At 53.6% G+C, this 16,182-nt stretch overlaps 1 protein-coding gene across 1 annotated transcript; it reads left to right on the top strand.

Annotated features, from left to right (window-relative positions):
• Window positions 1–1,061: 1,061 nt before the first annotated feature.
• On the top strand, window positions 1,062–14,361 carry NCF1 (neutrophil cytosolic factor 1). Its single transcript, XM_006889665.1, has 11 exons — window positions 1,062–1,133; window positions 5,560–5,640; window positions 6,718–6,793; window positions 6,905–7,070; window positions 8,513–8,568; window positions 9,553–9,675; window positions 9,970–10,077; window positions 10,988–11,105; window positions 12,946–13,053; window positions 13,502–13,647; window positions 14,240–14,361. Exons 1-11 carry the CDS (start codon window positions 1,062–1,064, stop codon window positions 14,359–14,361), a joined length of 1,176 nt encoding a protein of 391 aa, XP_006889727.1.
• Window positions 14,362–16,182: the final 1,821 nt, after the last annotated feature.

Below are 16,182 nucleotides of genomic sequence, written 5' to 3'. Positions count from 1 at the left end.
AGATGTTAACGAGCAAGGATGTCACTTGGGGGACTAGGGTGCACCTGACCCAAGCCATGGTGTTTCCAATTGTCTCATATGCACGCAAAAGCTGGGCATTGGATAAAAAAGAGCAAAGAAGAATCGATGTCTTTGAATTGTGGTGCAGCTCAGAGCATGATGAATAGACAGAGCATTGCCACAAGAGCAGCCCCGCGTGTCTGAGCAGCACAGCCAGAAGCCTGCTTCTTCGAAGCAAGGACGGTGGTGGTGTAGTCGGGTGTTGTTGAGGTGAGGATGACTCACAGTGAAGTGATGAGACTTGCTCTCTCTATCCTGCGCCATCCCCACCCTCTCTGACACAAGTCCACAGAAACAGGGAAGAGACTGAATTTTGAATACACAGGGAATATTATCATCAGGAGGGGCTTGTTGCTGGAGGAGGGCATCGGGCTTGGAAAAGTAGAAGGTCAGTGAAAGAGAGGAAGACCCTTCATGAGAAGGACTGACAGTGACTACAGCGTGGTCTCAGGCACAACACACACCGAGGGTGGCACAGGATCAGGCCTCGATCTATCACGCACGGAGTCGCCAAGGGAGCTGACTCCAGGACACCTGAACATGCAGCCGCTCTTAGTTAGGTGATACGTCAGTTATGACAACTGCTCTGGAGAAAATAAAGCAAGAAGCAGTTGGCACAGTGTGAGGTTTTGTGTGAAACTGTCCAGGGAAGTGGTATTTGACACAGACCTGGACGTGGGGAAGGAGGTGAGGAGGAATAGCAAGTGCAAAGGCCCTGAGGCACAGAGGGCTGAATGTTTCAGGAGCTGCAGTTGGGGAAGAAGTGGTGGAGAGGCCAAGACCACGGGGAGACAGTCAGGATGGGTCCCAAACACACGTGTATGTGCTGCTCCCCACGTCCACACCTGGGACACCAGGCTCCCCAGAAAGTGAAAGCAGCAGCAAAGCCTCCGCCCCTACCCCAGTCCCGCCAGACCAGGGAGGCCACTTCCTCTTTCCAGCGCATTTAAGGCCCAGCTGGGAGCGGTTGGTCGGGAGCTGAGGACAGCAGCCTGCCCGCCATGGGAGAACCTTTCATCCGCCACATCGCCCTCCTGGGCTTCGAGAAGCGATTTGTGCCCAGCCAGCATTACGTGAGTAGCCGGTGGGGCATGAGGGAAGCCCCCCTCCAGGGAGCTGACCCCAGACTCGAATGACTCCGCCATTGGGCCTCAGTCTGCCTATCTGGCTCCAAGGTACTTGTGGACCCTTTGAAAGAGATGCTTATCCTAGCACCCCAGTCTTGACAGCCACCTTAGTCCTGCCTCCAGCCTCAGCCAGGGGTCTCTTCTGCTCAGGGCTCAGTTCTGGGGTGTCCTTCGGGACCTCCTTTTCTGCCAGGGAGAGAGGCTGGCCTGGGGGCCGGGGGGTAGAGGCCTACCTGTCCCTCCAGCACCCCTGGTGTTAAATTACAGTCATAACCCTTCTGGTAGGATGACACCCCCCACAGGAGCTGAAAAAGTCCCCTTCCTGTCCCCCGGGGACTAGGGACGTGTCTCCCTGATCTGCCCTCATCTGAGGACCCGCTCTGGGCCATGAGGAAGCCTTGTCCTTTCCGTTTTAACTCTTAGCTTTGAAATAACTTTAGATTTGCAAACTCCTCTACTTTTTCACCCAGACTCTTTCTCTCAATATAAATTTTCTGAATCGTTTGAGGGCAAGACAGAGAGAGACCTTGTGTTCTTTTATCGCTAAATGCAAGCGTCCGTATTTCTTTAAGTCAAGGCCATTGTCTTACATAACCACAGAGCATGTTTATCAGAATCCGGAAACAGGCGTTGCCACAACACTAGATTCGACACGACATCTCTACCTCAGTTGCAGCAGTTGTCCTGATCATCTCGGGGGCACTTTCCAGGGTCAGGAATGCAATCCAGGGTCGCCATCAGAAAGAGGTGTCCGGTCTCCTCATTCTTCTTTCATTGGGAACAATCTGTCTGTTTCTTTCTCAATCGCCGCTATTTGAAGAGGGCAGGTCAGTTATTTTGCAGATTGTCCTTCAGTTTGAGTTGTCCACTGCTGATGGTCAAGTTCAGAAGGGATGTTGTGTTCTCATGACATCCTATTGTTGCTGTTTTGTGTACGGTTGAGTCAGAACCGACCCACAGCTGACCCTCTGGTGGGTTTTCAGAGGCAGTTAATTAAATAGGAGGAAATTGGCCATCCTTCTCCCACAGAGCAGCTATGGACCTCGAACCTCGAACCTTAGGTATTGCAGGGCAGCTTCTTGCCACTGGGCCACATTACATCCTAGCAGGGAAAATACAATTCTTTTTTTCTAGGTTCATAATTTATTGTACAAATTGAGCATCACATGATGAGTTGACATTAGCGTCTCCAGGTGGGACAAATTAGCAGCTGAGGTGCAGACAGTTGGAGAATCCCATTTATGTTGCTTCCACAGCTGAAGTTTTTTTAGACTTGAATTTGAAGTACAGGACAGGCAAAGCCAAGCCCCCATATGTGGCCCGGCCAGCACACAATTCATTCGACCTGGGGGCATGTAAGAGTGGAAATATATTTTTAAAATTTATTTTATTTTTTAATTTTATTATTTTTTGTGCATGTACTGTCAAATCAGATCTGACAGGTATAGGAGGAAATTGTCTCTCCTTCTCCGGCAGAGCATCTGGTGGATTTGAACCGTGTACCTCTGGGATTGCGGTACAGCTTCTTGCCACTAGGCCACCAGAGCTCCCCTAGAGTGGAAATATTTTTTAATACCAGTGACCTGGAGTGGAGCGTCACTTTCCCGACCTGCCATCATTACAATCTAGCCAAAGCCACAAATTCCACAGCCCGTGTCCTTCAACGTACAAAGCCAACTCTCAACAATATTTTTTTTTAAACCACTGCACTTTATTTGGGAGCTCGGGTGGCTTCGAGTAAGGAGTTAAACTGTCAACCCAAGGTGTGTGATTTGATCTATCAGCCGCCCTGTGAGAGGCCGAGTCATCCCCTCCCATGTGGTCTGTTGCCCCTGCAAACCCGCCAGCAGGGCAGCTGTGAGTTGGTTCTGACCCAATGGGTACACAGTGACAACAAAATACGAGGGCTCAACTACCAGCCACAACGTTGGCAGCTCCCAATCAGAGGTTTCTCAGCAAGCAGATCTGGTGGTCTACTTCTGAAAGGTCATGGCTTCAGAAATCCAGGGGGCAGGTCTAGGCTACACACGTGGTGCCCCCACAAGTCAGAGCAGATTCCATGGCAACTAACAAGGACTGTCCACAGTTATTTCAGGGGGACAGGGAACCAGCCACTGAAGGCTTCCGTCTGTATCCTGATGATGTGCTTGTGCAAAGCATTTGCCATTTACTATTTTTACGTGGACCCCTTGGCAGCATTAGTCAGTCACACTGTTTCAATGTCACCAGCATCTGTTTCCAGATTTTTCCATCCCTTTCATAGCTCAGTGGCCCCCGACCTGTGAGTCCATCCTCCTGGACACCCCCCACCCCCCACTGCCCCTTCACCTGTGTTGGACTGATCTCCATGCGTTGGGGGCAAGCTTGATTTTGACTGCCTTCCATGTGGACCATATGCCTTCCATCACTGCTTGGTGCAGGGATTCTGCATTATTCTTCCCTTTGTGGATATCCTGTTCTTCAGAGCAAGTACTCAAATCACTCTTCTTAAAACAGACATAACATTTTTATTGGGCTTTGAGTGGAAAAATTAAGAGTAGATTGGTTTCTGCTCTCAACCCTTAATACACATTCTGTTTCATGACACTGAATATAGTCTCCACATTGTAACTGCTTGCTTTCCGCTTCCTGTTTCCTCCCTGAGATTCTCATCTCCATCCATCCCATTCACTCCTGTTGTCTGAGCAGTTTTCCCGGGACAAACGCTGCCTTCTTTATCTTGTGTGGTTGAGTGACTTCCTCCTTGTGTGTTTCTTTGAAAGTTCAGCTGTGGAGGTGAGTTGAGGCCCGGGATTAAAGGATTAGTAAGGCCACAGTCAGAATCTCCGCCACCTTTGGTTGTCTAGTGTTAAGAAGCTGGACTACAATCACAAAAGCACAGGGTTTGAATCCACCAGCTGCTCCACGGACAAAGAGTGGGCAAGCTCCTCTGTGGAACTTACTGACTCTGAAAACCCACTGGAAGCCCAGCTGTGAGTTAGTTCTGACCCGACGGCACACGACAACTATCAGGCAGCAAATCTTTTTCTTAAACATTTTTCCCCCTCAAATTAATTTTTTTGGTGTGTGTGTGTGTGTGTGTGTACTTGTGTGTGTGTGTGTACCGTCAAATCAGATCTGACTGGTACAGGAGGAGATTGTTCGTCCTTCTCCAGCAGAGCATCTGGTGGATTTGAACTGTGCACCTCTGGGATTGCAGTACACCTTCTTTCCACTAGGCCACCAGAGCTCGCCAAATTAATTTTTTTTTAGATTTTTTAAAAATTTTTATTATTTGTGTGTGTGTGTGTACCATCAAATCAGATCTGACTGGTACAGGAGGAGATTGTCCCTCCTTCTCCAGCAGAGCATCTGGTGGATTCAAACCTCACACCTCTGGGATTGCAGTGCAGCTTCTTGCCACTAGGCCACTATAGCTCAAATTAATTTTTTAAAAATTTATTTTCTGTAGTAGTCATTTATCTGTGATAGACAGCCCATACTTTTCCCCTTTTATTCTAGATTTGTCCTTTTAGCCAGGTGTTGGTTTTGGGTGTTTGTGGGGGTTTTGGGTGGTTTTTTTTTTTAATTTAAAAGGCTTTTTAGAAAATTTCCATGTTTGACCAGTCTTTTCTCTGATCGCCTTTGAATCCTGACTTGCAGTTAAAAGCCTTCCACGCCCCTGCCTGAGGAGGAGGCCCCCAGCTCTCTCCTGCCAGGCTTGTGGGTTCATTTTTTCTTTGACCTCAGAGCTGTTTCTAGTCTCTTCTTGTGCCCGCTATGAGCTACCCACCAATTTCATCTTCTCCCAAGAGGCTACCTCAACAGCCATGTTCTCAAAACTCTGCCTTTACGCCTAGGATTTGAAATGCCACCTTTATTAGACATTAAATTTCCACAAGCCCTGGAGCCTGTTTCTAAATTTGTTATTCAATCCTGCTCCACAGCGTTTCTTGTGTGTCTGCTCCAGCTTTATCCTGGGAGCTGGGCGTGGGTTCGAACTGCCAACCGTTCAGTTAGCAGGCAAACACCTTAACCATTGCTCCACCAAGAAACACTGGTGAACGCCTCCAGGACTTTGCACGCATGCGCAGTCCTGTGCGCCCCCGAGCTCTGCTGCGGTTCACCCCCGACCCCCACCTCTGCTGTCAGACCGTCTGTCTCATTGAGGGTCCGTCCCCTCGCTGTTGACCCTCTGCTTTTCCCAGCCCGCGAAGTTCTCCGGGGACTGGTCTCTCCTGATCACAGGCTCAAAGCTTGTGCCACCGAGCCTTCCCGTCCTCTCCTGTGGGGAGCACTACCTTCGAGACCTCCGCCGCTGCAGCCAGATCTCTGACTCTGTGGGCTCCCCTGAGGTGCCCCAGATGCTGAACAGGCCCCCTCCCGCCTGTAGGTGTACATGTTCCTGGTGAAATGGCAGGACCTGTCGGAGAAGGTGGTGTACCGGAAATTCACAGAGATTTACGAGTTCCACGTGAGTGTCCGTGGGTGCCCCTCTCAGTCCTTTGAGGAGAACCCCCCCTCCAGGCGGGGTAGGGGGCACTTGGGAAACCCGAATTCCCCCAGCTGACAGTTCAGGGGCATCTGGTGTCCAGGGATGCACTCACGTGTCCCCGCGGGGAGCAGCCTGACCAGGACTGAGGTTTCCACCTGGAGCTCACTTCTTTACCTGCTGACCACCGGCCCAGTCAGGACCCTACTGTACCCCCTAAGCTCCTCAAATCGCTAAGAAGCTGCTGATGAGCACAGGCTGATTTATCTTGTTCAGGGATGCTGGTGCCCCAAAGTTCTCAAGGGCTGTGATCGTTCAGAAATAGATTGGCAGACCTTTCTTCTGAGGTATTTCTGGGTGGGTTCAAATTCCAGCCTTCGGGGGGGACTCCTAGAAGGAGACCTTGGGCCACCCAGAGACTCCTGTCTGGTCAGATGAGGGCTGATAAATCCCAAGCTCCAAGCTCCTGGTCTCTACTTTGTGGAGTCCCTGGGTGGCCCAGGTGTTAACATACTTGGCAGCTAAGTGAAAGGCTGGAGGTTAGTGTCTACGTAGAGCCCCTCAGAAGAAAGGCCTGCTGACCTACCTACCTATGCCCCCCCACACGGGGTCCGAATCCACTCGGCAATGGGTTTGCTGTCACCAAAGTTGACATGCAGGAACCCCAAGTCCTTCTGTGTGCTGAGGGCTCGAAGGGTTGACCCCAGGCCACAGAAGCTGCTTGGATAACTCTGGGGTGCTAGTTGAGAGGTTGTGGAGTTCAGAACCTGGCTGTCTGGCTGGGCCTGGTCTGAGACAGAGTTGAGAGGTGGATGGATGGTTCACAAAAGTCAGGGGAGGTCCCCCAAAGACTCACCTTCACAAGGTCCTTCAGAAAGGGAGCAGACCGGTAACTGTGGGCATGTCTGCATGGAGATTTGGGGGTGCAGCTGAGGACTTGCTGGTGGGAAGGGTGGAGAAACAGGAATCCAGGCACCAGACAAGTTTCTGGGTGAGCCTTGGAAAAAGGGTGGCCGTCAAGGTCCAAACATTGCTTCACGTCTTTTCTTTATCATCTAGAAAATGTTAAAGGAAATGTTCCCCATTGAGGCAGGGGACATCAACCCCGAGAACAGGATCATTCCCCACCTGCCAGGTGAGGGCCACCGCGTGCCCTGGGGAGGGAGCTGGGGGTCCCACCTGGGTCCCCTCCCCTGGCCGTAGGCAGTGGGTGGGTGCTGATGGCTCCTGGGCCCCCTGCCCATAGCACCACGCTGGTTTGATGGACAGCGGACTGCCGAGAGCCGCCAGGGGACGCTGACCGAGTACTTCGCGGCTCTCATGGCGCTGCCCACCAAGATCTCCCGCTGCCCGCACCTCCTCAGCTTCTTCAAGGTGCGGCCTGATGACCTCAAGCTGCCCAGCGATAGCCAGTGAGTGGTCACTTCCCTCTGCTCCCACGCTGGGGGCAGGGGTGGGGGGGCACCTTTCATGTCCTCAAGGTGGAGCTCAGAGAGGGGGACTACCTGCCCAGCTGGACAAGAGGCTGCTCCAGGGGTTGGGGGTGCCTTTGGGGGCTCAGGGGCTCTCAGGAGTTGGAGGGCACACTTGGGGATTGAGGCGAGCTCTCGGGGTCAAGGTGCCCTTGCCGGGCTAGGGAGTCCTCTCAGGGAACCCTCTGGGGCTGGGGTTCTTTTGGGGGACCAAGTGGTTCTCTTAGGGTCAGAGATCTCTCAAGATGCACTTGAGGGCCCTGTCAGGGTCAGGGGCTATCCTGGGGCTCAGGGGTCACTTTTGGGGATCAGAGAGGCTTTCAGAAACAGGAGGCACTCTTGGAGCCCGGGGTGGCACTTCCCCCTGGTTGGGAAGACTTGGGGCCAGGGAGCTCCCTGTGAGGTGGTCGAGGAGGCTTCAGATGGGGCACTCTCTGAGCCTGGAGGGCACTTGGATCTGAGGGCACTTTTGGGGTCAGGGGTGCCCTTGGGGGATTGGGAGGTGCCCTCCTGGGTCAGGGGTGCTCTTGGGGGACTGGGAGGTGCCCTCCTGGGTCAGGGGTGCTCTTGGGGGTCAGTGGACACTCTTGGGTCAAGCAGTTCCTCAGTTCACACACTGACCCTGAGAGGGAGCCCCCATATCTGAACTCAGGGTCTCTGCCTCTGAGGGGTTGGTGGCGCCTGATGCAGTTAGAAGACTTCGGGGCAGCGTTCTCACTAGCTGTGAACGTGGAGCTTCTGAACTTGAACCCTTGTGGCCACTCACGGACAGTGGCGTCCAGGCCACCTCCCCTGCTGGGCCCGCCAAGGCCTGGGGTGCTCAGGGTCCAGGCTGGGGCCATCGGAGAGGATGTGAGCCGTGGGTGTGAGACAAGCTGGCTGCGTCTCTGTCCTGTGGTCACTGGGATGGGAGGCTCCTTGACGACAGGGCTGCCCCTCCCCAGCGCACAGGCTGCAGCCGCAGACACACAGGGCGGCTCTGGCCATTGCTGTTGTTGCCCTGTCTGTCCACAGTGGAGTGGGAGGAGCAGAGGAAAGGAGGTGGCTGGGAGCTGACCAGAGCCTTTCCCAAACATTGTGTCATTGAATCAGACTGCTCGCTGGAGTTTCAAGGCAGTGGGTTGCCAGGCCTTTGCTCTGCTGTGCCTCTGTGTGCTATGACCTGCCAGCGTTTAGTGGTTCTTCAAGGACTCTTCCCACACCACTTATGCACCACTTACCCACTGGAGAACCTGCGGGTCACTACAGACGTGCCTCACAGCCCTTCCTTGCTAGCCTCCACCCCTCACAGGCTCCATTTCCTCTTGGGGCGTCTGCAGTGGGTCTGCCCGTTCCCAGTGGGAGCTGAGTGTCTAACCCAGGCTGTCCACCCACTTCTGCAGATCGAAGAAGCCAGAGACCTACCTGATGCCCAAGGATGGCAAAGCTAATATAGCCGGTGAGTGAGGGCAGGGGGCAGGTGTCCAGAGCTAAGAATAGGGCAGGAGGCAGGTCCCCACAAGAGGGGCTTGGGAATCACTGCACAGTGAAGGGTGTGGTCGGCATCTCCCTCCCCAAGTGGCCAGCGCTGGCACGGGAGGACCCACACTTCTGATGTTTCGGTTAAATGTTCGCATCACACAAAGACCCCTGGTTAAAGGTTAAAATCACAACCGTGATTGTTGTGTTGTGGTGTGCCGGTGAGAAGGAGCTGACCGATGCTGCCCCTCCAGCTGGTTTTCTTTTTATTATTATTATTATTGTTGTTGTTGTTGTTATTATTATTATTATTATTTATTATTATTATTATTAAGTTATGTGTGTGCCATCAAATCAGATCTGACTGGTACAGGAGGCAATTAATTATTCCTCCTTCTCCAGCAAAGCATATGGTGGATTTGAACTGCACACCTCTGGGATTGCAGTGCAGCTTCTTGCCACCAGCTGGTTTTCAGAGGCAGTAAATTGCACTGGAGGAAATTGCCAGTCCTTTTGCTGCAAAGCAGCTGGTGGATTTGAACCATGTGCCTTTTGAAATATGGCACAGCTTCTTACTACAAGGCCAGCAAAGCACTGTGGCCAAGTCAGTTTCAACCCAGTGATTCAGCGTTGAATTGCTCCAAGGGTTGCCGAAGCTCGAATTGTTACCAAAGCAGACTGCTACATCCTTTTTCCAAGGGGCGGCTGGTGGGTTTGAACCACCAACCTTCTGGTCAGCCGCCAGATGCTTTAGTCACTGCACCGCTAAGGCTGTTTTGGGAACTTTGAGGTGCTCAGTGTAGGCAGAGCTGCTGAGATGAGTTCGTCTTTGGTGCTTCACAGTTTACAGGGTGTCCCCAACTCTGCTGTGCCTGGAGCTGTCTTGAGGGCCCCTTAGGGGTACTAAGACCCCAGAGCAGGAGGCCCTCCCTGCAGCACCACGCACCCTGTCTCTTCTGCCCAGACATCACGGGGCCCATCATCCTGCAGACATATCGCGCTATTGCTGACTATGAGAAGACTTCAGCCTCAGAGATGGCCCTGGCCTTGGGCGATGTAGTGGACGTGGTGGAAAAGAGTGAAAGCGGTCAGCCTCTGCCTGGGCCTGGGGCCCTTGGACCCCAAGGCTGCCCTCAGGGGACAGAGGGCACCTGGGGGACAGCCAGGGTCTGGGTGTGGTGTTCCTGTGCCTTGTGGGGGTTACACCTGGGTGGACAGTGTCACGGATGTGAGCGGTCAGTCTGTGACGCTCTGTGTGGTGGCCACTGTGACATTTCTGAAGCGAGCATTTGGGCCATGTGTGTCTTCCCCAGCCCGGTGGGCCCCCACAGGAGAGGCCCCCAGGCCCGGGCCCCGGTCATCTTCCCACGTGCCCACACAGGCTGGTGGTTCTGCCAGATGAAGACAAAGCGTGGCTGGGTGCCGGCATCCTACCTGGAGCCGCTGGACAGTCCTGACGAGGCCGAGGACCCGGAGCCCAACTATGCAGGTGCCCATCCTCCACCCCCAATGGCCACAGCAGTCGAGTGCGAGGGCCCAGAGGGCAGAGATTCTGAGAGTCAGAAAGGACCAACCACCACTTTGGTGTGTGGACACCGCTCATTCAGCTGATGGGAGGTCAGGACTGAGGCCCCATCTCTGGTTTGGGCGCCCAGGGGGACAAGAGTACCCCTGGTCAGAACAGCTGGGGCAGATACGTGATGAGGTCAGCCTGGGACACCTGGTGGACGTGGGCATGGGGTGTCGTAAGCAAGCAAGGGTCAGCCCTGGCTTGGGGTGTTCACAGGGAAGCTGAATGCTAAGCAGAGCTGAGATGCAGGGAGGAGGGCTGCCTGGAGGAGGGGGCAGGTTCCACAAGTTTGGAGGAAAAAAAACTTATTCTTTATCTTGGTCCTCTAGTGATCTGAATGAGTGGCATTAACAAACAGAAAATCACTTTCTTAGAGTTTAGAGGGTTAACGTCTCAGATCAGGGCACTGGTTTTGGGGGAAGGCGTTCTCACTGTCCAATCCCGTCTTTGCTCCAATTCTGTTCCTCGGCTCCATGGTGTCCTTCACGGGGCATGACGTTTCCCTTCCCCTGTCTGTACTCCTCTTCCTGACCTGCTGCCTCCTTGTCTCAAAAGTGACTAGTTTACAACACACCTGACCCTAGTATGGCCTCATGAACATAGCAAAGTGAACCCGGTTCCCACAAAGATGACCTCTGCAGGGACAGGGTTCAGACTTAGGGCACACATTTTGCGGGGGCATTTTCAGTCCATGCCAGGGAGACAGGCAGAGACCCAGCAGAGGGTGGGCCAGGCCATCTGGAGGTGGTCAGAGGCCCAGGTGGAAGAGAGGGGGACAGGGAGAGCCTGGCTTGGGTAGATCATCACACGTCCCTCCTGCCCTGGCCAGGCGAGCCCTACATTACCATCAAGGCCTACACTGCGGTGGAAGAGGATGAGGTGTCCCTGGGTGAGGGCGAGACCATCGAGGTCATTCATAAGCTCCTGGATGGCTGGTGGGTTATCAGGTAGGAGAACAGCACACCCACACATGTGAGGCTCAGCCCTGGCTTGGGGAGGGCTGCTGGACTCTGGGCTCATTCGGCTGTGTGTCTCTGGGCAAGCTGCGGCCGCTCTCTGGACTTGGATGAGTGGTCACCCCACCCTGCCTATCCCCGAGGTGCCCTCGTCTGGGGGAGGACATTTGTCCTTTGCAATGTGGTGTCTTCCCCATTGACAAGATAACAGCAATAACAGGTATATAAATGATCCCAGTCTCCACCATCAGTTTTCCTTTTAAAACTTTTATTGCAGTTCCCATCTGATTTCTCCCCTGAATGAATTTAATAATATGAATTACTGTTTTTATGGTTCCGAGGTGAAACAGAACCACAGGGACTTGAAAAGCCATCACCTTGGAACCACCAGGTCCCTCCCACCAGTGGGTACAGAGCACTGAGTCCCAGGGCCAACTTGTGCCCTTGGCAAACCTTCCCAAGGTGGATGCCACACCAAGTACATACTCAGCACGACCTGTGAATATGATGCAGTTTCTCACCTGCTTAGACTCACATCCAATTAACCTGCACTGTGCACCCCTGAGAATGGTCTCACAATTCTCCCATTAACCAAGAAGAAAATACTTCTTTTCAAGTATGCTTTAGAGAGTGGAAAGGAAAACACTTTCAATAGTGCTGTGGAGAACTGGGTATTCACGTTGTTGCTGAGTGCCTTTTTGTGAACTCCATGCACAACAGAGCAAACCTCTCCAGTCCGGGGCCATCCTCATAGTATCTGTTGTGCCTGCGGCCCTTGGTCCAGTCACTGTATCAGCCTGTCTCGTCGAGAGTCTTCCTCTTCTTCTCCAACCTTCTACCTTTGCATGCACACTATTCCCCCGGATGTGCATGGGGAAAATGAAGCCTGACTCCCAACCTCACACCATAGAGAAACATATATTTAAGGGTAGATCATGGGTTTTGCTAAGTATAAAGCCAAAAGAGAAAGTTTTTAAAAGAAAGTGTAAGAGAGCTGTGGTGATTTGAGGTAGACAGAGATTCCTGAGAACACAGGAGGTAATGACTGTGAGGAAAAATCTGATGAGCAAATATTTGATACTACAATGTGCTTACTTAAGTCATTTCATATTGTTGTTGTTGATTGCCTTCAAGTCAAGCACGACTCATAGTGAGCCTATGAACAAAAGACCTAAATCCCCTCTACAACTATCAACATTTATCAAAGTTCATAGCATTTCCAGAGGCATGTTATTTAGGAAGTGGATGCCACTCCTGCTTCATATACATGTGACAATGAATAACTGAGGAAGACCAAAGAACTGATACCTTTAAATTGTAGTATTGGCACAGAATATGGAATAGAACGTGGACTTCCGAAAGAACGAGGGAATCTGTCTTGAAAAGAGTGCTCTTAGCAGTAAGGGTGGTGACTGTCCCACTTTGGACATATTATCAGGAGGGGCAGTGCCCAGACAGACATCATGCTTGGAAAGGTAGAGAGTCATTGAAGAAGAGGAAGACCCTGAACGAGATGGACTTACTGCAACAGGGGGCAGCTAGGGTGGCACAGGATATGGCAGGATGCCATTCTTTGTACATGGTGTGGCTGTGAGTGAGAGGTGACCCCATCCTGGAAACTTAAATTCTCCATCAGATTTTGAAGGAAGATTAGCAACGTCAGAACTGAGGGCCCTTGTGTTGCAGAAAGAGGAAACTGAGGCAAGAGGGGCGTGTGTGTGTGTGTGTGTGTGTGTGTGTGTGTCTGCTGTTGGGCAGGCTTAACCCTCACTGCCCATGCCCCCTGGGTCCCCAAGGCTGGGCCAGGCCTCAAAGGCTATCTCCCTTGCAGGAAAGAGGACATCACAGGCTATTTCCCATCCATGTACTTGGAAAAATCGGGGCAGGACCTGTCCCTGGCCCAACGCCAAATCAAGAGCCGAGGGGCGCCGCCTCGCAGGTGATCGGGGTCCTTCCTAGGGAAGAGGGTGGACCTCAGGTGCCCTATGTCCCCATCCACAGAGTGTTAGGGGTGATATGCTGGGTGGAGGTCGAGAGGAGAGAGAGCCCAGACTGGCAAGGGAGGCAGGACTCTGTCCCTGTCCAGTGACTGGACGTGCTTCTGTGTCGGGGTGCTGGCACGTGGTGGATGCTGTGGGAGAGGGTGTGGGGTACACAGGCCTGGGTCTTCGACCTCAGAGAGTGTGGATCAGCAGAGCAGTGATCCGTGTCCCCCCTCGGCCGTGTGCAAACCACCTCGCCCCTTACCCACGGACTCAGCTCAGTCCCCAGACCCCCAGAGATGATCTTCGGGGTCCCGAGGGCAGAGACGGGGCGGCGCGGGAGGGGGGGATGTGGCGGGATGGTTGGGGTTCTGACCGACACTCTGTCTCACTGGGTCCACCCAGGTCGTCCATCCGCAATGCGCACAGCATCCACCAGCGATCGCGGAGGCGCCTCAGCCAGGACACCTATCGCCGCAACAGCGTCCGCTTCATGCAGCAGCGCCGCCGCCCAGGACGACCGGGACCGCAGAGCGCGGGGCCCAGCCTGCGTGAGTGAAGGGGCGGGACCGGAGCAGAGGGGGCAAGATCCAGAGAGCCTGGGGCGGGGACTGGGAGGGGCCTGCGATGGGGCGGGGACTGGGAGGGGCCTGTAGTGGGCGGGACCTGAGCAGAGGGGGCAAGATCCAGAGAGCCTGGGGGGGTGTGGCCTGTGGTGGGCGGGGCCTGAGCAGAGCTGGGTAAGATCCAGAGAGACTGGGGTCGTGCTTTGTGAGGACAGACACGGGGGTGGGGGGGGGGGGGTGGGGGGGTGCGGGAAGAGCAAAATTTAGGGGCGGGGCCTAGTGACGCCCACGGGCTGAAGGGATGGGGCCGAGACTTAGGGGCGGGGCCTGGAGAGAGGGCGGAGTTAGAGATAGTAGGGGCAAGATGGAGAAGGTGTGGTGCGCTGGGTCTCGCTGCGTAAGGACGTCCTGGGCATGAAGGGGCGGGACCGAGAAGATACTAGCGAGCCCCCCTTGGGGGCGGGGCCTGAACCACCAGGGGGCGGGGCCAAGCTGATGAGGTGCCCAGGGCAGCCTAGTTGTGAGCGGCAGCCGCTGGGGCACAAGACCCTCACTGCTGCTGTCCGTCTGTCTGCAGAGGAGCAACCACAGGCCGAGCGGTCGAAGCCGCAGCCGGCGGTGCCCCCACGGCCGAGCGCTGACCTCATCCTGCACCGCTGCAGCGAGAGCACCAAGCGGAAGCTGGCATCCGCGGTCTGAGCGCGCCCTCCAGTCTCCATCCCAGCCCCTCCTAGGCTCACGGCCACCCTGTATATATGTGTCCCAGGACTCCACGCCACCTGTCTGCCTGTCCCCCTCAATAAATGCTGCTTGGAGTGCACAGGGTGTTTCTAGAATCAACACTGGGGGCTCAGAGCTCTGCTGGGAGAAGTTGCAAGAGCCAGGGTCTGGTCGCAGCTAATTGCGTGCTCTTAGTCTTGACCAAGATAAGGTTTGCACAAGGCCAAGGACAGAAGAACCTCGAACCCCTGGGTGGCTCGTCCTGGAAGAAACTATCTGTTCAGACTCTCATCCTCTGTAGAAGTGCCCAAGATGGCGTGGGTACTGGCATGGGGCATAGCAGGCGGTCAGTGCAGGCTTGTGCGCCCCTCAGCAAGCTATTCTGGGACAAAGCATGGTTAGGACAGCACACCCGAAAGCAAATTATTTCCTAAGAAATAGAGACCCTCACCTGCCTCCAAGCACACATCCCAAAATGTAAAGCCACTATGTCGAAGGAGGGTGCAGTAGAGCCACAACCTCGCAGAAGCTGTGGTCGTCCTGATGGCCCTGGGTGGACCTTGGGTGAGCGTGGCAGCCGGGGGCCTGGGGTGAGGATAGTCAAGGGTGGCCTCTTTAGAAGGGCAAAGAGGCAAGGCTGACAGATGCTTTTCAAGGGAAATGGCCATCAGAAGACTGTGAGAGGCTTCAGGGAATTTTCAACTGTGTATTCTTACAGACCTTGTTTGCTAGAATCTCTGGTGGGGCAGATGTTTAAGTTCTTGGCTGCTAGCTAAGAGACTGGAAGTTCAAATCCATCCAGAAGTGCCTCTGAAGAGGTATCTGTTGATCTATTTCCTAAAAAATTGAGCCACTGAAAGCCCTGGAATTCTCCCAGATCAACTACAGTATAAAGCCCACCGCTGTGTGGTCCATTCTGACCCATGGTGACCTGCCATGGGATTTCCAAGGCTGTAATCTTTAAGGGATTCTTGAGGCTCTGGTGACCCAGTGGCAAGAAGCTGCGCTGCAATCCTGAAGGCATATAGTTCAAGGCTACCAGCTGCTCCATGGGAGAAGGATGAGAAATCTCCCATGTGTTTAGCTGCCTCTGAAAACCCACTGGAGGGTCAGCTATGGGTCAGTTCTGACTCGATAGTACACAACAATAGCAACGATCTTTAAGGGAGAGAAGACTGTCCATCTTTCTTCCCCAGAATGGCTCGGGGATTCGAACCATTCAGTTAGCAGCCCATTGCATGGCCAACATTATGACCACCAGAGCCTCCTGCCCCAGACAGTTGAGAACTAACACAGATGGTTGCATACATGTGATAGACATGCACGCACATTCATTTACACACTATGGACCCACACGCATGCATACATACATGTGTATGTAAGAACCCTGGTGCTGCAGTGATTAAGCACTCAGCTGCTTCACCCAAAGGTTGGCAATTCAAACTCAGCAGCTCCAAGGGAGAAAGATGTGGCAACCTACTGGCTCATCCTTCTGCCACGGGGCTAGTACGAGCTGGAGATCTTCCTAGAGGTCACTGGAGTGACCCAAGTCACAACACAGATACACACGGGTCCCGAGGTGGAGCCCCGGCGGCACAGTGGTTAAATCGTTCAACTGCTAAACTAAGGTTGGCAGTTTGAATCCACCTGTTGCTCCACAGGAGAGGAATGATGCAGTCTGCTGTCGTAAAGATGTACATTCTCAGAAACTCTACTGGGCAGTTCTACTCTGTCCTATAGGGTTGCGACGAGTCAGAACCGACCCGGCAGCAGTGGATGGGTTTAGGTTGAACAAAAGGT

Source organism: Elephantulus edwardii, unplaced genomic scaffold (assembly GCF_000299155.1).
Source record: "Elephantulus edwardii isolate Elephantulus edwardi_28Jun2011 unplaced genomic scaffold, EleEdw1.0 scaffold00080, whole genome shotgun sequence".
Taxonomy (NCBI): domain Eukaryota; kingdom Metazoa; phylum Chordata; class Mammalia; order Macroscelidea; family Macroscelididae; genus Elephantulus; species Elephantulus edwardii.
This window is presented reverse-complemented; position numbering and strand designations above follow the sequence as displayed.